The 19,986-nt window shown below is 63.4% G+C and overlaps 1 protein-coding gene across 2 annotated transcripts; it reads right to left on the bottom strand.

Annotated features, from left to right (window-relative positions):
• Nucleotides 1–1,368: 1,368 nt before the first annotated feature.
• On the bottom strand, nt 1,369–19,909 carry FURIN (furin, paired basic amino acid cleaving enzyme). 2 transcript variants are annotated; one of them, XM_074548993.1, is made up of 16 exons: nt 16,309–19,909; nt 13,039–13,423; nt 9,252–9,350; nt 8,584–8,679; nt 7,898–8,026; nt 7,598–7,674; nt 7,149–7,237; nt 6,822–6,994; nt 5,755–5,967; nt 5,564–5,664; nt 5,345–5,448; nt 5,031–5,148; nt 3,968–4,147; nt 3,748–3,872; nt 3,221–3,337; nt 1,369–3,151 (listed from the first exon to the last, which is right to left on the bottom strand). In XM_074548993.1, the coding sequence occupies exons 2-16, from the start codon at nt 13,216–13,218 to the stop codon at nt 2,583–2,585; spliced, it is 2,370 nt and encodes a 789-aa protein (XP_074405094.1). In that variant the 5' UTR covers nt 13,219–13,423; nt 16,309–19,909; the 3' UTR covers nt 1,369–2,582. The 2 variants fall into 2 exon arrangements, with proteins under 2 accessions (XP_074405094.1, XP_074405093.1); XM_074548992.1 differs by lacking the exon at nt 16,309–19,909 and adding an exon at nt 15,335–16,290.
• Between the last annotated feature and the right edge of the window lie 77 nt (nt 19,910–19,986).

Here is a 19,986-nt window from a genome sequence, read left to right as displayed (position 1 = left end):
CAAAGCCCCTCAGCTGTGCCTGGCCCTGCCTGGCTCCCAGCCCCACTCCATGTTCCTGTGTCTCCAAGAGACTGCAGGACCTGGGGGGTCCTGAGGACTCTGTGTAGCCCCACTGAACTGTGGCCACCCTGTCACCATCCCCAAGCCTGGCCCTTGTGACAGGGAAGGGCTGCAGGACAGAGCATCCACTGACTGACACGCAGAGTGCCATGCCCCAGCCCTTGCTGCCAGCCTGCGTCCACAGAGCCAGGACCACACTGGGCCCCTCCCCTTCCAAGGGCCTCCCTGGTGCCACGGCAGCACTGCCCAGCCCTGGCAGCTGCCACCACCACTGCCACCGCCCAGTGGCACAGCCCAGGTCAGCTCCACTCAGCTCAGCCCAGCCACCGCCCGGCTGTTGGGCCTCCTGTGACTGCCACACTGGGCCTCCTGCCGGGAGGCTCCGGCGCCAGAGTTTCAATGTCACCTGCAGGACACTGCCGGGCCGATTCCACTTTTAGAGGAAGTCAGGGAAAAAGCGCATCAGCCGGGAGCTTTGCTGACTCGTCTTCCTACAGCAGAGCAATGTGGGGTCCTGGAGCAGCCCCAAGGAAGGGCTGCCACCGTACTGCTTCTCCCACCACCACCATCCCTTCAGCATCCCCTCCCCGCCTGGCCAGGCTGCTCCTGGGCGGTCAGGGCTGGGCGGCACTGCGTCCGACCGCAAGGGCAACAGATCTCTCTGGAAGGCAGATTGCTGCCCGGCCCCAGCCCCGCCTCGGGAGAAGAGGAAGAGCAGGGTGAGCGTGCTGCAGGCTGTGCCTGCCACGGGGACCTCGCTCCTGACCACAGGAAGCCGCTGCGGCCCAGGCCCAGCGAGGCCGAGCGCCGCCGCAGAGAGGAGCTGCCTCTGCGATGGAGCGCAGCCACAACAGGCTCTTTTGTGGGGCTCGGTGAGGCTGCGGTGGGCTGTGCCTGCAGCTTGGCCACAGCACGAGTGGGTCCCAGGTCCAGCCAGGCCATTCCTGCACCAGGGTGGAGCTAAACACGGGGGCTGCAGCCAGGGCCCAGGCTGTGGTGAAGGGACTGAGCCTTGTGCTGTGGGAAAGGGGTGCTAAGTCCCCAGGCTTTTCACATGCACACACCCACACAGCCCGTTTCTGAATTAACTGCCCTCGATGCACGTCCCCATAAGCAGCTCACGTGAGGGACATCCCCTGCCCGTCCCCACCACATTTCCTGCCCACAGGAGGGAAGGGCAGTGCCTGGCCTGGGGGAGGGTCTGCAGGCTCTAGCCCACCTGCAGAGCACATCTGGGTGCCCCTGAGGCCCACAGTCTCCACTGCCCCAGCCGGGCACCCACGGCACATAGAGCACAGGCAGCGGAGCTGGTTTGCATAGTTCTGAACATTTAATAACTCAGTCTCTCTAGCGTTATATCCACATCCATTAAATTAAAAACAGGCTCAGGAGGCAGCTCCTGGCCGATTAAATTACAAGAAAAAATTACTGTGCACCAAAAAGTTGTTATAGAAAAATAGTCCTGTGGCCCCTGGCCAGCGGCTCCATCCACGGCTGGCCCCGGTGTGCGGCGGCGGACGGCAAAGGGGCGCGTGGCACTGCCCCCCAGCCCACGGGGAAGGGGCAGCAAGGGGAAGGGCTCCAGCGGGGAGCAGAACAGATTGTCACCAAGTGGGGGCAAGGCACGTCGGGGGGCTAGGGCTGCAGGAATGCCGGGCACTGCCCAGCACAGGCAGGACGCAGGCAGAGCTGGGGCAGTGCTGGCACTGGCGCTACCTGACGGTCCCAGCCAGCAGCACCTACAGCCCTCCCCAGGGGCAGAACACAAGGGGCCCAAGGCAGCCCCCCAAAGCAGGGACTGTGCGAGGGGTCCCTGCCCAGGCTGTGGGCTGTGCCATGGGCACAGGGTCAGGCGGTGCCAAGCCTGATGCTCCCCGGTGCCAGGGCTCCTACCCGCTGCAGGCAGCGGCGGTGGGATGGGCAGGCAGTGGACAGCAGCAGCTGAGGCCTGGCCATTATTGCTGTCGAAGGGCACGGGTGGAAGCAGACAGGCCCAGGGGAGGCGGCAGGGAGCTGGGACACAATGAACTGAGCCTGGGACGCAGCCCTGCAGGGGCTGAGGGTGGGAGGGGCAGGGGGATGCTGTGACACTGGCTGAGCTCAGCCCTACCACAGCCAGCCCACCTTGAGCCATGGCAACCCAGGGATTTCACACGCTGCCCATCCTGCAGAACTCACAAGATCCCAAGCAGCAGCCATACACCCAGCAGGGGAGACACTGCTGCCAGTGCAGGGCCAGGAAGCGTTGGGCCCCACTGCCACCAAACACCCCGGCATGGGGCACAGGATGGACGCAGGGCCGGGAGAGATGGTGCAAGACTGGGATGGTGCTGTGCTGGGGATGGTGCCTGCGGGACCATGCCTGGCCACCCAGACTAGGGCTGAGGGATGGTGCCAGTGGGTGGGAGCCCCAGGCTGCTGCAGTGCAGGAAGGGGACAGGGGCAGAGTCCAGGGCCCCTCAGCCTCACCTGCCCCAGGCCTGCAGTGCTGGGCAGTGAGGAGGGAGGGGCAGGAGGGCTCATCAAAGGGCACTTTGGTCTCTGATGAAGGCAGTCCTCTCGCTGTGGGCCTCATAATCCTCACCGTCCGACTCAGAGGGACCCTCCTCCTGCCAGATGTCGGAGGGGAGCCCCTTGTAGGAGATGATCCCGCTGTCCAGGGCATACACCTTCACACCCCGCAGGCTGAAGCCTGAGCGTGCTTGCAGCACCAAGAAGATGGTGACAAAGATGATGACAATGAGGATGCAGCTGAGGCTGGCGATGAGGACAGGCAAGTTGACCGGAGGGGGGGCCTCAGCTGGTCCTTCGCCGTCTGCCAGGGCGGGGGACGCACGGCTGCTCTGGGTCTGGTGGGAGCAGGAGAAGTCCAGGCTGCTGAAGTGGGAGTGCGCAGGACAGGTGAGGCACTGGTTGGGGCCAGGTCCCGCACAGGTGGCACAGGAGGGGTGGCAGGGCAGGCAGAGGTGGGGTGCAATGGGCTCCACGCTGTTCTCCAGGTTGTAGTGCGTGCTCTGGACGCCGGGTGCGAAGCCGGGAGGGCAGCGCTTCAGGCAGCTCTTCTGGTGCAGGTAGTACCCCTCCTCGCAGACTGTGGGACAGGCAGGGTCAGCTGGGGGCTCCCGCACCCGCATTCCCCCCCTGCTGTCCCCACACTTACCCACACAGGTCTGGCTGGGGGTCAGGGTCTTGCAGCCACTGCTCTCCAGCTGGTTGGAGAGGCTGGGGGACTCGGTGGCCGTCCCATACAGCACGAGCGTGAACTTGGTAAGCGTGCCTGCAACAACGCAGGGTGAGCACCACAGAGGTGCCCACAAGACGTGCCCATGACAGGCACAGGGAGGGGGCTCACGCTGGTCCCCCATCCTGGCTGCCAGGGCACAGCAGGGTTGTGCCCACCACCTGGGAGAGCGTCTCTTGTGGGGCCATGACCCTGCACAGGACTCCCAAGGGGCAGGGGGTCAGGTGAGCTGGCACGGGGTCTCCTTTTGCCTGGACTGCCCCAGAGGGGCTGCAGTACCATCCCACATGCCCAAGTCCAGCCTCTCCCCAGCCACACCACCCTAAACATCCAAGATGTTACTGGCCCCTCAGCTCAGGAGCAGGGGCAGGGGGGGAAACTGGGTGACTACACAGCTCACATCCCAGACTTGGAGGGAGGCAGCAGACAGGGAAGCACACCCCTACCATAGTTCTTGGCATCACTGGTGTTCTCAATCTCCAGCACCCACTCCCCAGAGGGGTCCTCATCCCACGAGTGTGTTGTCATGAAGGCCCAGTCATTGAAGCCATCGGCCGAGAAGTCGTGAGGCCTGAGCGACAAAGGCAAGGGCACAAGGATGTGGCTGTCAACACATCCCAGACTCACCAGGGGCCAGCCTGGGGCACGCCAGAGCCCAGCACGTACCTGGCAGCCAGCAGGGTGGAGCGGGTGCCCATGGGGCTGACCAGGTGGATGGCCAGGTCCCCCCGGCGGTTGTAGGACAGCGTCAGCCTGGCCTGCGCGTGCTCCAGACGGCTGATGTAGTTGGCTTTCCCCAGGCAGGCATCCACCTTCCGCCGTACCTCGAGACGCTTCCCAATGTCCCTGCCGAGCACAGGCAAGTGTGAGGCCAGTCCCAGACCGGGGGACAGACCACAGTCCCCATTCCTTGCTATGGGGCTCTGCAGCTGTCCTGGGGACTGGGCACCAGGACAGCTCGAGCAGCAATCAAATCCACAGTGGGTCAGAGTGGCACCACCACAGTACCATTCCCAGATAGGTGCAGGCAGGAGAAGGGGTGCCCCAGCTCCTGGGCATGAGGGGAGGGCACTGCGCTGCCCAGTGCCGCTACACATGAGCCCTGAATAGGCCCTTTATTCACACACCGCAGGCCAGCTACACCCTGCACGGCCCAGCCAGGGATGGGATGGGCAGAGCCGTCCCCTTCCTGCTGCTGGCCTGTGGCCGCTCCCCCCACGATGCCAGCACAGGATGTGCCTGCTGTAGCCACACAGGGCTGGCTCCCCAGGGCGGTCAGGGCAGGGCCCAGCCCTAGCTCCCTTCGTGCACAGCAACATGATCTCCCCACCCAGGAGCCCCGAGGGAGTGCCCTGTCCACAGACAAGACTGCACATGCTGCACTGTGGCAGCAGCAGCCAAGCAGGAGTCAAAGGAGCTTCTGTCTGCCCCCTGAAAAGCCCCTCTGTCCAGGATGACTCGTGCTGGCTGCACCCCAACCGCAGCGCCCCGGTCTGCCCATGCTGACGGGCCCAGCCCCACAGCAGGGAGGCTCATCAGTGACGCCAGAGCGGGATGGCTGGAGGTGCCTTTCCCAGCTCTCCCCAGGCTCTTGCAGGATGCTCCAAGGGTGCCAGCAGCAGTTCAGTCCTCGAGATTCTCCCCACTCCCTGCTTTGGGCCCAGAGGCTCTCAAGCTCCTGTGCAGAACAGATGCTGAGTGACCCTCTCCTGGGCTCACCAGCCCATACCTGGGCTCTGCAAGGATGTCAATGACACACTTCCTCTGAGGTCCCACCGTAGTCCAGTTCTTGGCCAGGCTCACCATGGCCCCAGCATCCAGCAGGCCGTAGCCATATGAGTGGCTGACTGTGGACAAAGAAGGGGTCAGCACCGCTCCCGCGGGAGCCCAGGGAGGGATGTTTGCCTGGCCATGCTGCTCGCTCCCTGGGCCCTCCTGCCTCCTTCATGCCACAGGGCTGCCAGGGCACTGTGCCTCAGCACCCCAAGGCCAGCGGTACCTGTGGGACTGGGAGACCCCGCTCCCCTCCCAGCGCCCCGGTACCTTTGCGGCCAACGCCGTTGGTGACCCAGTCATTGGCGTTCAGGTGAGCCGGCTTCGAGGTCTGCACCACCAGGTGCTGCATGTCCCGCCACGTCAGGTTCTTGCTACAGGGAGACACGGAGCTGGGGTCAGTGCTGGCTCCTGCTGGCCCCAGGCAGGCCCACGTCCAGGTGCCACTGCAGCATGGGGCAGACACAGCCGCCCCCATCCATGCCTTACTTGGCTTCCAGGGCGAGGGCGATGATGCCGGCAGCCAGGGGTGCTGAGGCTGACGTCCCCGTGTGCAGCTCAGTGCACTTCTGTCTGAGGTCAGTCGTCACCTGCGAGGAGGAGAGCCAGGGCAGGAAATGCTGCAGGCACATCCCACCCCCTGAGCCCCTGGCCTGCGGACGGCAGCAGCCCCCACTCACAATCTGCTTCTCGTTCTGGTTGCCGCTGCTGTAGGTGGTGGCGAGGGTGGAGGAGCAGGCCTCGCTGTACCAGGGCACGTTGCCGTACTGGGTGGTGCTGCTGATGGACAGCGTGTAGATGCTGTTGGTGTAACCGTCACAGTTGCAGCTGTCATGCTCGCGGCCCCCATTCCCAGACGCCCAGACGAAGATGGAGCCCAGCCCGCCTCGGCCCTAGCAACAGAGGCAGGGTGAGGGCAAGCACCAGCAGTGCCACACACAGGAAACCCCAGGCTGGAGCTGGGGACAAGTGGGTGGCACCAATCTGAATTGAACAGACAGAGCAAATGCAGCTGGGACACGGGGGACAGCATGACACCCCAGTCACAGCCCACCAACATGGGCGCCCTCACCACCACTGTGCCTATGGAGGGTGCCCAGCACCTCGGCAGAGACTCCAGGGCTGTCCAGTGTGTGACACACCAGGCAGCAGGAGGCCCAGACAATGTGAGGCTTCCAGGAGCCCAAGTCTTTTTCTGCTCAGAAGTCACCTGGCCTGACTCTGTCTGTGAGGGATTGCAGTGCCTGGCAGAGCTGGGGGAGCCCAGAACAAAGTCCTGGCCCTGTCTTGGCACCCAAAAGTGGCAGCTACCCTCGCAGAGGACGTGACAGAGTCAGCATGACACCACATGCATCTCTCTGTAAGGAATCCTGGGCAGAACATGACAGCTCACCAGCTGGGCAACACTGACAGCACAAAGGGACAGTGGGGGATGACGGGTGGAGGATGCGAGGCTGAGCACCTGACACAAAACCAGAAAAGAACCAGGAGAGGGCTTGGGAGAGCAGGGAGAGAGCATCTCACACAGGAGCCCTCACAGAGATAACACCACACGGGAGGAGTCCTGACTCAGAGCCATCACACAGGAAGAACAAGAAAAACTAACAGAGCCTGATCCTAGAGATGGGCTGGAAGATGGCTCATCCCGGGAGGGCCAGGGTAACACCCAGGGCAGGCAGAGGGAAGGGAGACCCGGGAGGAGGGCAGGAACGAGGCCAGTACTCCTCCAGCAAACCCTCCTTCTCACCTGGCTGACCCCACGGAAGAAAGCCTCCTCTGCCAGCCGGGCCGGGCCATCCACAGTCTTGCCGTCGTCCTCAGGGCCCCAGCTGGCACTGTAGATGTGGATGTGGTTGGGGTTCAGGCCCAGGGAATGGGCCTCCACAGCATCGGTCACCTCCCCATCCAGCATGCGCACTCCTAGGCCAGAGAGCAAATGTCACCGGCGACCGGCCGGGGCAGAGCGGCCACGGTGCCGCCGCTGAGAACCCCAGAGCCCTGCTGCCCCCTGTGCCAGGGGCTGCCACAGGGCTGCCGCAGCCAGCAGGGCCCGGGGCCCCAGCTCAGCACCCACCTCCGATCCTGGCGTTGTACGCCACGCCAACTCCACAGATGCCGTTGTTTGCCACAGCAGCCACTTCCCCAGCACAGCGCGTGCCATGTCTGCAACCAAAGTAGGATGAAGCATGCTCATATAGGGTGTGAGGGGCACAGGGGTCAGTACAGGCTGCAGCCCCTGCAACCCCCACCCGGGCTGCCTCCTGTCCCCTCTGACCAGGTAGCCAGTGAAGGCTCCTCCATCTGCCCCCCTGCTCCACAGCCAGGGCACTGAACAGCCCACACTGGCTCTGGGCAGAAAAAGGATGCTGCTCAGGTCAGAAAGGGAGGTGAAGGTGAAGGGTTCCCCATGGGGCAGCAGTATGCCACCAGCCTCACAGCTCCCAGTGGCCCATGTGGGGTGGCACTGCACCAAGTCCCTGCCACACTTAGGCTCTGTGTCTTCGGCCCTCCCTCCTGCCTCACCTGTTGTCATTCATCTGCGTGTAGCGAGGCTGCGGGTCCGGGTCCTGGTCATTCACGTCAAAACTTGCCCCTGGGTCCTGGAAAACAAATTGGACACTTGGAGACTGTCTACCTCAGCCACCAAGCCCCACTGCCCTTACTCCCTGGCATGAGGCTGAGCTGCTGAGCAGGGTGGGCAGGCTCCAATCCCATCTCCATGTCCCAGCCCTGTACCTCACAGCTCTGGGGCTGCCCTGCATGGACACAGCTGCCCAGACCAGCGCCCACAGCACTCCACTCTGCACCATCACCCAAACTCACATAGTTGGCCTCCAGGTCAGGGTGGTTCTTCTCAATGCCGTCATCCAGGATGGACACCACGATGCCCTTGCCCGTGTATCCCTGTTCCCAGGCCTGACGCACGTTCAGGTCCCGCTGGTTTGTGTTGTACTGCCAAGAGAAGCCTTGGCACTAGGAGATGCACCCAGACATAGCCACTGTGATAGGCCCAAAACCCACCCAGCTCTCACCCCGCTCTTCCGTGGGTTGTGACAGGGAACCCCAGGGACCCGGGCACAAGGTTGGGCACAACTAGCTGAGAAGGGCTGCTCTGAAAGCAAGATTGAGCCCCAGCCTATGCTTGAGTCCCACAGACAAGGCACCCTTTGCAGAGATCAGGCTTGTGCCCAAGCTCCAGGAAGCAGAGGCAGGGACCCATTCCTGGGCTAGGCAAAAGGCTGCACCTCCTAGTCCAGCCCTGGGTACCCCACCTGCCCTCTCAGCATTCCAGCCAGGAGCCACAGCTCTGTGAGCAGAGCCTCCTCCCTGGGGTGTTCCCATAACACAGCAGGGGTGGCTGCCTCAGGCTTTCCCCCTTCTCCTCCTCCTCCTTCCTGCCAGCCGAGCAGCAGCTGCTGCCTGACAGCAGTTCCTAGGCTGCCACACCTGTGTCCCCAAGCTCGCAGCCACAATCATGGGCACAGGCCTCCTTCTCACCCGACACTCACCAGGTACCATTGCTGCGGGAACTTGGGGTCCGTGGGCTCCATGAACACGTCTCGCTTGGTCCTGCGCTTTGCCACCTGCTGCTCCAGCCACTGCACCTGAGGGCAGAGAAGGTGTGGGGTCCCCCGCCAACCCTCATGAGCCAGCCCTCAGCCTGCCTGGAGGGGCTCTCCCCAGGAAGCTCAGTCAGCTCTGGCCTGGCAGAGCCCTGGACCTGTCAGAGCTACTGCCACCCTCAGTCGGCCCCTCCAGGCCCCCCTCCTGGCTGTGCCCTGCAAGGCTGTGCTCCAGTGGAGCGGGACGGTCAGAGCGCCAAGCTCTGCTGAGACACGGGCTGCCAAGAGCTGCCACGCCACACCACACATCTTCCAGGGCCTGGGCTGAAGCCAGAGGGTGGGGAAAACAGCAGCCCCCACACACCACTGCTCTGGAATCTGCTTATTGCCCTGCACACCTTGTCCTGTCCCAAGCACACAGAGCTCTCCCTGGGCCCGGGCATTGCAACAACCCACAGGCCACTGACACTGGCTCCACCACCCCCCTGCCCTTGCCAGACACGGGGTGGGCTCCCACGCCCCCCTGCCAAGGAATGGCCCTGTCCCATGCCCAGCACTGGCTCACGTGCCTTTGTAAAGTGCCGCGATCAAAGTCAGGCCCTGCTCGCTCGTACCTGGGGCTCCCTGGCCAGGCGGCTGTGCCAGGGCTGGTGGGGCGACAGGGAACGCTTGGCCACGCCGCGGTGTCGAAAGTGGTAATAGTCACCAAAGATCTGCAACAGAGAAATGCTGCTCGTGGGACAGCCCTGACAGCCTGGTCTCCCCAGTCCTCTACACCTCGTGTGTGCAATGTGAGCTCCAGGGCTGCCGTGCACGGGCTGGGCCCCACTCCAGAGTGCCTGGTATTATGTCCGGTACTCTGGGCAGGATCGCCTGTGAGAAGCTGTGGCAGCTGGGGACAAGGCAGCTGGGAAGACCCTGGAGTAGCAGAAATGAAACTGCTGTGCACCTCACCCTCCTGCAGGTCCCCACATGGCAGCAAGTCTAACATTGTCCAAAAAAACTGCTGCCCTAGCAGGAAGGCCCCAGGCAAGCAGTGGCAGAGAGGGACAGGCCTTTCAGAATCAGCCTGTGAGAGACGCCAGGCTCAGGAGACAAACCCACTGCTTCTCCCCCAGTGCCACCCAGCTCCTCCTGGAAGAAGGTCCCAGTGGCTCCAGGCCCCACACACCAGGAGATCCTAGCCAGGGCAGGGTCTGTACCAGCCTCTGTATCTCTGGACAGGCTGCTGGCTTCTCCCCAGTGCCCCACTGGAACACCCACCCAGTGCCACCCTCTACCTGAGGCACAGCCAGTTTCAGTGGGGCAGAGCAGGGGGCACGCAGGCATCCAAGCCCAGGGGGGTCCAACTCCCACTGCCAAGCAGCCGTGCTGTCCTCACCCCAGCTCCAGTCCCACTGAGGACAGCCCAGAGTGGGACTCCAGCACAGCTCAGCTGGGGCAGGACGGGAATCCAGGACAGCTGGTGGGGCCAGGAGGCCATTCTGCCGCCCAGATGGTTATTTTTAAACCCCAAACCCTCTCCAGTGCTGTCATTTCCGTGTCCCCTCTCGCACATCCTGGGGCTGACGGACACAGTGGCCCCACCCTGGCTGCCCAGGGCCTCCCAGCCCAGCAGCCTGCCCCAACTGGGGAGAAGGGAACAAGCACACACAGAGCAGCTCCCTGTGAGCCACAAAGCCCAGGCAGCAGCCACAGGCAGGATCCAGCTGCCCGGGCTGTGCCAGAGCTGGAGGGGCTGGGCTGCAAGGGCTCTAGGAATACGAAGACATCTCACCCTCCTCCATCTCAGGTTGCCCCAAAACCATCTGTTTGGGGCTAACAAACCTCCCCAGATTATGACAGCTCTCCAGGTGTGCTGCCAATTTGGACAGACTGGGCCAAGCAAGGCGCACCCAGCTGAGCACCCTGAGGCCCAGGGCAGCAGTCAGCTCTCCCAAGTACACATTTCATCCCGAACCCTGGCCCCGTTCCTCTGGCACACCGTGTTCCCCAGGGTGCCTGTCAGCCCAGAGCCCCTGAGGAGGTGTCAAGGTACAAAGCCTCTGCACAGGGCTGGTGGGGGAATGCAGGCTGGTTGCTGTCCCTCAGCATCCCTCACCCCCTCCGGGGTATGGACAGAGCCCAGATTGTTCCTGCACACAGAGTGCAGCTCTGACTGATCATCCACCTGGATTAGGTCTGCAATGACACTGTGGTGGCAGCCTGGAGCTGGCCAGCCCACACACTTCCACCCTAATCTTCACTGTCCCTGTCCTCAGCAAGGACAAAGCCACCCCCCAGCACCACGTGTCCCTGGTGCCAGTTCAGTGCTGCTGCTTGACCCCTGGCCACAGCTCACAACGACCCTGGCCAGCCCCAGGGCTAGGAGGCTGCCTGCATGCCTGACCACAGCCCCTGGAGTGGAGCAACATGCTGGACCTGCAGCCCAGTGGTGTGGGAGACAGGACCACCCCCTCCCAGGATGGCACTGTCCTGTCAGCACAGCCCAGGGATGGCTCCATCAGTGTCCCTCCCCAGTGACCCCAATCCCAGCAGGGGGGGCAATGCCCTTGCCCCCTTCTTTGCACAATCCCAGCAGTGCAAACCCCTACAAACCCACCTCACTGCCACATGCAGCCCCCACCTCTGACCCACGACTCCTCACTGTCCCCTGTGCCCTCCTCAAGCCCTCCCCAAGGTCACTAGAGCCAGTCACGGGCCCTCTGCCCAAGTGCCACTGGCTCCTATTCCATAGGCAGCAGCATAGCCACAGGTATGCCAGGACAGCACAGCTTTGGGGACAGTGTCCTGAGCCCAGGCTGAGGCCAGGATCCTCTCAGAGAAGGACACTGGGTTCCTCTCACTGGGGCACTGCCAGTCCCCCAGTCCCAGCCTGGCTGCATACCCTGTCCCAGTGGCACACACCCCCAGGAACAGCAGTCCAGAAGCCTGCAAGGGAAAGCCCCAGGCTCTTTCCAGCCACGCTCTTCCCACTGCACTGCCACAACCCGTCTGCAAAGCCCTGGCCAGCAAACCTCGTCCCACAGTGCAGACAGTGGGGCAGGCTCCAGAACGGGAGAAAACATGCCCAGACCAGAAGCTCCTGCTACAGCCCGGGCTGCTGCAGCATGTGGGGCTCTGCTTGCAAGGGCAGGCTCACTGCTGTGAGGGCACGGGGAGCCAGGAAGAGGTGCCAGCTTCCAGGTGCAGAACCACGGTGTGGGGAGAAGACAAGGGCAGAGCTGGCACAGAGCCTCTGTGGCTCACAGGGATGGAACTTATGACAGCCTGGGCTCTCAACTGAAGTACAAGGCCCTGCACTGTGGAGATGAAGCCACAGAAGCAGTGTCTCTTGGCCCTGGCAGCCAGGCCTGGGACCAGGCACCACAGCATGATGGGCAGCACTGCCAGGAGCAGGCTGATGGTACCTCACCCCCATCTCCACTCCAGGGGTCTGTCTCATCAGACATCCAGGCTGGTGGACATGCCACTCTCCCAGTCCTCTATGCATGGCAGCTGCCTTGGCCTGACAAGTTCTCTCCCCCAAGACCTGCTCCTGAGCCGCTTCCACACTGACAGCAGCTGCCTAAGGCAATGCCGTGGCCCACCCAGCACAGACACCCTCACTGGGCTCTAGCCACAACCCCCACAGGTCACTCCTATGACACAAGTCCCAGAGGGCTCAGAGTACCCAGTGCCCATGCAGGGCTCCTTTTGGGTGGCAGGACAAGGTCCTGCTGGCTCCTGCAGCAGCCACCCTCTCACTGCTCCCAGCAGCTGCGCACAGCGAGGTCCTGACACCACAGCCACAGTTGTGCAATTTCCTCTGGGATTTCACCCTGCACTTCCTTCCCAGAGAAACAGCTCACTTCCAGCACAGCCACGCACTCTGCCTGGTCGCTGGCTGACAGCAGGGAAAGCTGAGAGCCGGGGAGACCTGCTGACACACCTTCTGTCAAGGACAGCTCAGGAGTAAGAATACACAGCTGCTGTCAGACCCCTCTGGGGACAGCTCAGAGACGCTGCTGCTGTCCCACTGAACCAAGGCCTTGCTGCACTGGGCAGCTTGCTGTGGGGAGCAACAGTGGAATCTGGAAGCCTTCCCCATCCCTCATCACACAGCACTTCCAGGCCAGCTCCTCACGCTAGGATGGGCTTTTCCTCCTTCCCCATCCAGCAGGCAGCGTACCATGTCACCACCAGTCCCAGTGACAGGGGGAGACCCTGGCTGCATACAGGTAATTGCCAACATTGAGTAAAGGCAGCAGATGCTGGAAGGCCACAGCAAACAGGCACAAACACAGTGGTCCTGCTGCCAGAAAGAGCAAGCCCCAAGCCAGCTCTGGGACTAAGCTCAGCACCTGCCCAGACCACGTCAGAGAACACTAGTTCAGTGAGAAGGGGAAGCAGGAGACTTACCGGGCCTAGGTTGAGGAATCCATGCTTCCTGGCCAGCCTGTCAGCCTCCTGGGGTCCTGCAGGGACGAGCACAGCCCAGGTGTTGGTGTAAATATGCTGGGCCAGCACCTCCTGGTCCAGGAGAGTGAGGGCAACCACCAGAGTCCAGAGCAACAGCAGCGAGCAGGGCCTCAGATCCATCAGAGTAACGGGGTTCCTCGAGCTGGCGAGCAGGAGGGTCCCAGGAGCAGGAGGGTCCTGGGAGAAGCAGGTCCAGCAGCCTCCCAGCGTCAGCACTCCGAGGCACAGCGGCCTCTCTGCCCTACTGGTCCCAGCTCAGCCCAAGGCCACATGGGGCCAAGCCCACAGAAGCACAGGAACAAACCATCCAGGACAGAAGCGCGATCTGCAGAGACAGGACAGAGGTCATGCCCAGGGCACCTTTCCTCAGCTCTCGGGAGGGCAGGCTGCGCCTCGCGGAGACGTGGGCCAGCCCCTGGGCAAGGGGGCCTGGCACACAGCGCCTGCTGCCCCCATGGCACACCCACAGCCGAGGAGCCGCCTGCCTTGGCCGTGTGCCCATGTCTGCTCCTGCGTGGAGGTGCTGTTTACCTTGCCTATTACCCAATGTTTGCTTATAAACACAGAGAATTAACCAGGAGGAGAGGAGGGCACCAAAGGACGGGAGAGGCAAGGCAAGGGAGACTGCTGTGCCTCCTGCTGCCACTACCCCTGCTCCAGCTGGGATGGGACTATCTGAGTACAGAGGTGGGAGCAACTGAAACGGGAGGCCTGCCTCTCCAGTCCCAAGGGGAGCCCAAAGGAGACGTCCTCAGGTGCTGTGCAAGGAATCCCAGCAAAATGAGAGATTGGAAGGAGAAAAGTCAAGGGGAGCTCCTGACCTCTAGCAAACCTGCAGGCTGTCATCTCCACAGCCATTGACCAGGCAGTGCCTGGCAGCCATGGCAAGCACTGTGCTGCCTGTCACCAGCAGCAGCTCAGCTCTGCCCTTCCTCATGGAGCACAACACGGTGACACCGGTGTGACTCATCCCCGCAACCCGGTGGAACCAGGACCAGGAAAAGGAGCACACCATCACCTCCAGCATGAACCCAGGGATGCCCAGGAACTGCTCACACTTTTGGGACAGCAAATGCAGTAACTTGTAGGGAAAGAGCAGGGAATGACCCACTCAGTGTAAGGGAGCCCATGACATGATGGCACCAGGGTAAGCTTCAAACTCGGAGCTCCAGAGGGACCCTGGTCATGCTTCAGAAATCTGAAGCAGAATATCTGGCCAGCTAGAAAAGTGAGAGCCGGCAGTGCCCAGAGGAGCCACAAGCCCCTCCATCCAGAAGTGGCCACAGCGAGCTGGCAGCCTGCGGCACCGCCACAGGAGAGAGCTCCGAGCAGCGCCGGAGACCCCGCCAGAGGCTACGGCACAGACAGTGCAGTGACCCTGGCACCGCGGGGCTTCCCCATCAGCGACCACACCTCAGCCAGCCCCTGGCCGGACCGCCCCAAAAAATGGCCCAGAGCCGCGAGCACCCGCCGGAGGCTGCACGGGAGCCCCGGGTGCCGGACTGTCACGGCCCTCAGCACAGTACGGCACAATGGAAAATTATCTGCCGTGGTCCACCAGCGTACGTGCCAATACCGGTCACCCAGGCCGGGCTGTTTCCCCGCGTTGGTCCCGACGGCAGCAGCCGTCCCGCTCCGGCGGTGACCGCTGCACGTGGGGACAGTCTGGCCGCCGGGGCACAGCCCGGACCCCGCGGCGCCTTCCCGCCGGACCCGTCGCCAGCGAAGCACCGCGTGCTGGGACGGCCCGGCCGCCGCACCCAGCCCGGAGCCGCGCTCCCGGCTCCGCACCGCGGCCCGGCCCGCGCTCGCTGCCCAAGGAGCCAGCCCCGCACGGGAGCAGCCCGGCGGCCCCGGGCTGAGCGGCGGCCCCGGGCCTGCACGCACGGGGCGGCTCCAGCGGCGGAGCTCCGGACGGCGGCGGCCGGGCTGGGGCCGGGGCGGGAGGCGGCCTGGCTGCCCTTCGGTCTCCCGCGGCGGCGGCTCCGGCTGCCCCCGCCGCAGCTCCGAGCGCGGCCTCCCGGCTCCCCGCTGGCTCCCGGGGACCGCCGGGCCCGCACACCCCCGCCAGCAGCGCCCTAAGCCTGGGGCTGCCTAGCGGCTGCGGCCCCGCCGGTCGCCCCGGCCCCGGCCCCTCCGCCGCCCGGGTCCCGTCCGGCAGGGCCGCCCCAGCTGTCAAACCGCGGTCGCCGGCCGGTCGAGCCACCCCAGGCCGATGCCGGTCCCGCGTCCTTACCGCGCGGCCTGCCCGCTCCGCTCCGTCCCGTCGGCAGCCGGGCCCGTCTGTCGGCGGCGCCGCGTCACGCCGCGGGGCGCCCGGAGCGCCCGCCCCGGAGCCGGGCCCGGCCCAGGCAGGGGCGGCCGGGGCGGCCGGCGGGGCCGCTTGTTTACGCCGCGCAGCTGTCAGCGCCGCCCGGCCCCGCCCCGACGGCCGAGCCACCGGCCCCGCGCGGCTCGCTCGGCTCGGCACGGCCCGGCCCGGCCGCCGCTCTGCCGGGCGCCGCCGGATGCCGTCACCGCCGCCCGCCCCTCCGTCCCGTGCTGCATCGCCGGGTCCGACACGGACCCCCGGCAACCCCTCCGCGCCGCCCGCCAGTAGCGGGGCCGCTCCCCGTGGCCAGTAGCGGGCACAGCCCGGGGCTCTGCACGGCCTCTCTTGCAGCCGAGCGTGGGGCTGTCCTTGCCCCCCGGGGGACCCTATGCCAGCCCAGGCGGGAAACCCGGATCTGCGCCGTGAGAGCCGTGAGCCCCCGCCGCGGGCCCGCGGCAGTGACCGGCGGTGTAAGGGCGCCTGCAGTGAAGAGCACGCAGAAGATGCCCAACTCCCACCTGGTGCAGCAAGTGATGCGTTATGCTGTGACACGGGGCTGGCAGGACAGGAGCCCCGCCAGATTAGCCTGTTCCAGCCCTGGCAGACCCCGGAGTAGAGAGTTCCCCAACCAGGGAATTGCACTTCCCATGAGGTCCGTATCGTGGGGCTGCAACCCCAGGTCTGTGTGCGGCAGCCTGACAGAAAAACTGTGTGGTAAAGAATAACACAAGGAAAATCTATTAGCCCCGTTTCAAGAGAGAGACTTCCACCAAGGAGAAAAGGTGAGAAGTGAAACACAGCTTCAGTCATTTGTAAAGAACAACCCACGGTGAGCACGGGACCATGTCATTAGCAACACAAATGCAGCAGATCCCAAAGTGACCTGAACCCAAACTGACCTGAATCCTCCACACCTGCGATGAGTCTGGCAGCCCGGGGCAGGAGCAGGTCCTAGTGCTCTTTACAGAGAAAAGGAAGTCACTCAGATACCATGATCGAGATCGTGAAGCATTAGCAATCACACAGGAAACAGTCACCTTGGTAACCGAGATGCTGAGAACAGCCCAGAAAATCTAGCACAGGGCAGGCTGCTGTGCTAAACTGGGTTAGTTCTGCAGGGCAGTACCCTGGCTGCCGGTATTCAGCTGGGCCAGCCCTGGCAGCCAGCCCCAAGTGCTGAACCAGAGACCGCCAGCCACAGGGGCTGTGGTGCCCCAGGCCCACCTTCAGGGCCACGGTCCCACCAGGGGGAGAAGGCACCCACCAAACAGGCAGCACTCACCCCAGTGTCACTGCAGCATGCTCAGGACTCGTCCCTGTAGCTGGCAAGCCCAGGCCTGCCCGTGGGGGCACAGGGAGCCGGCTGTGCCCCATGGGGTTATATGGAGGGTGCATGGACAGGGGCAGGGCCGGAGCTGGAGTCCAGAGCGGTGGTGGGAGGGAGGACGGGACACGGGCTGCCTGCCCCACCCGTGAACCTTATCTCTGGATGCCTCCTTTGGGCGCTGGCAGCCGTGCCTAGGCAGGTGAGGAGCTGCTGCACGGCCCTGTGACACGCGGTGCTGAGAGGAGCTGACAAAGGGCCCTTGTCAGCGCGGGCTTATCGCGGTGCTGCGGGGCAGGCAGGCAGGAAGCACCGCGCTCTTACGCAAACCACGGCCTGGGACCCACGCTGACCCCACAGCCCTGCCAAAGAAAACGCCTGGCTCGGGAAGCAGCTGGCTGCAGGTGGCACAGTGCCAGGATGGGGAGGAGACCCGCTGCCCCAGCAGCCCCGGGCCCAGCTGCAGAAGGAGCAGAGAGGGCCCCCAGCATGGACCTGAGCAGCCGCTGTGCCCCACTCGCCTCTCAGGGCTGCCGGGCACCCCTCTCTGCCCCCAGCCACGATGCAGCCGGGGGGACTGCCACACATCTGCCAGGATCACAAACCCTTCTCTCACACTTGGGGACCATGGTCTGGGGGACCTGCAGGATTGCAGGTGAAAGCAGCTAATGAATAGGCAATAGCAGGAAAAGGGCAGAGAGCCCACACAGAGAAACCAGCAGAGAAAACCAAGCAGGCAGAAACTTCTGGATGCGAAGTAATGAAATAAACACCAGAAGGTTTACCCAGCACAGAGAAGCCTGCTCTGCCCCCCCATGCCAGCAGAGGTGAGCCCACAGTCCCTCTGTTGTGCTGTCCAGCCTTCTCCCTGCACACATCCCCACATTCTCCCAAAGCTAAGGCTGTTGTCCCTTTCCCTGGAGTTTCTCCAGCCCATCCCCTCCCCTCCACACTGGATAGTAACAGCACGCCCTTTAGTGCCCAGGGAAATGGGACTGCCGTGGCACAGGCAGGATTTCTGCTCCACAAGGTCCAGCTGGCTCCAGCAGCTCTATTTATCTGTGACTCCCAGACACAACATCTCACTGTGGCCACATGCAGAGACTCGGGCCCAGCCCAAACACCCTGACCTTGTCCTGCAATACAGCTGCAGACACAAACAGCAGCTGCTCAAGGTGAGGTCTGTAACTATCTGCCTTAGGCTTTGTCAGCAGCAGCCCTAATGCCGCCAAGGCATCGATCCACAGCCTAGTCTGGCTCTGCCCCTGCTCTGGGCTGCAGGACGTGCCCTTCCATCACCTGTCCTGCGACAGCACCCTGTCATCACCTGCTGGTCAGGTGCAGGGACAGCCTTGCCCAGCCTAAGTCCATAAGGTGCCCGTGGCGCTTGGGGCGTTGCACACAAGTGACACGCACAGGGACACACGCACACACGGGCAGGGAACGCCAGGCTGGGAGCCCACCTGCAGCCCAGCAGTAGGAATGCCATGTGCCCACGGCCTTTGTGGGCTGCGGAGGGGCTGCTCACAAGCACGGACACACAAACCCGGCCCAAAGACCAGCAGGTGTGGCTGGCACAGCACTGAGGGGCAGACTGGCCCGTGCTCCAGGCTCACTCATGGAACAGCTGCCAGCCTTCCATGGCCTCACACCAGCCCAGGAATGGGGGGCTCAGCCCCATGAAGTGCCTCCCACCCTGTTGCAGCCCAGCTGCCAACTGCCAAGCGCTGCACGGCCAAGATATCGGCAGCCACTGCACTGGGGAAAGGGAACATGGGGCAAAAGACTTCACAGTGAGGGGCATCTTCCTGCCATGGCCTCCAGCACCTGGAGCCACAGAAGTGAGCCAGGCTTGAAGGCATTTTCCTGTTTGCCCAGGTCTTTTAGTTTAGCTTCACCTGAATGGGACAGTATCTGCTTTGTGTGCAATCCCCAAGCTTCCTCATAGCTGTGGCCAAGTGCTCCTCCAAGTCCTGTTAAAGCTTATTCCTTGCCACGTGGCACAGGAGTCACCAGCTGGGAACACACTGTGACAACCCTCAACATTAACAACATAAACACAGAGTGGGTGCTCTGGTTGTCACCTGGGTGCAAAGGCCAGAAGCACACCAACAAGCACGCAGATCCACTCTTGCTCGTTCCTGGCGGAGGCTGTAGGTGCTCTAGGATTATAAGGGCACCAATGCCTCAGTTGCTCAGGCAAACCACCAGCTTCACGGCATCATTTCTGCCTGCAGCAGAAACAGGTCTGTATGGAGGGCACTGCAGGGACACCCTTCCCCACAACTAGAGCAGGGACTGAGTCAGTGCTGCAGGGGACTGGGCCCACCTGCCCCCATGCCTGGATCTGCCCAGCCCTGGCATCTCTGTAGGCCAAGGAGAGTCCCCCAGGTGAGAGCCAACCTCCGTGGTGGCCTTGGGACCTCTGCAGCCACTTCTGGGACCAGACTAGGGCGGTACTGCTGCAAAAAATTGGGTCTGCTCTCCCCTAGACTGGCTGCAGGAGACGCTGCTAGAGGGACATCTCCCAGCCCAGACCAAGGACACCAAAAGAAAAGCACTTCCCTGCACTCCCCTACGGATTGTGCTCCACTGCTGACCCACCAACTGGAAAAGCACATGTGTCCTGGCCTTTTCTGGCTGCCAGAGCAGGCCTCACCCTACAGGGCCTCTGCCACACAAGCACGAGAGCACCTGCTCTGCTACTGCCAGTGAACTGTTAAAGCATGGCTCTGCCCCCCTGCTTCCTAAATTTCCCTGCTAGCCAGCAGATTTCATGGAAGATAAGAGGGTTTCCTCTTCCTTTCTTCGTAGAAGCCAGCAGAAGGTGGCAGGCAGAAAGTGGCAGACGTGGCAGTAGTGGCTTGTGACGCAGTTTTACCAACTTAAGAGAAATGCTTATCTTCTGCAGCAGGATGTGCGCCCAGGGACATCCCGCACCAGCCGCTCCCCGACACCGTGGGACCGCGCAGCCCTCGGCAGCTGAGACCTGCTGACACAGGCAGCGCCCGGCTGCTCATGGAAAATCCCCAAGCAGCAGCCGTGGCCGCAGCCTTTCCCCACAGACACTTTACCACACCCACGCCAGGGGGACTCCCGGGAGCTGCCCCAGCCTTGCCGAGCAGCACGGCGGAGCTCCTGCCCCGCCGCAGCCTCCCGGCGCTGGCCAGGCCGGGGCTCCGGGGTCCGCGGCGGGGCAGGAGCTGTCTGTCCTTGCTGCCCGGGGCTTGCTGGAGCCGGCTGGCAGCGGGCA

The sequence above is a fragment of the Zonotrichia albicollis genome, chromosome 11 (genome assembly GCF_047830755.1).
Source record: "Zonotrichia albicollis isolate bZonAlb1 chromosome 11, bZonAlb1.hap1, whole genome shotgun sequence".
Lineage (NCBI taxonomy): Eukaryota > Metazoa > Chordata > Aves > Passeriformes > Passerellidae > Zonotrichia > Zonotrichia albicollis.
Note: the sequence above shows the minus strand (reverse complement) of the source record. Positions and strands in the feature narration are given on the sequence as shown.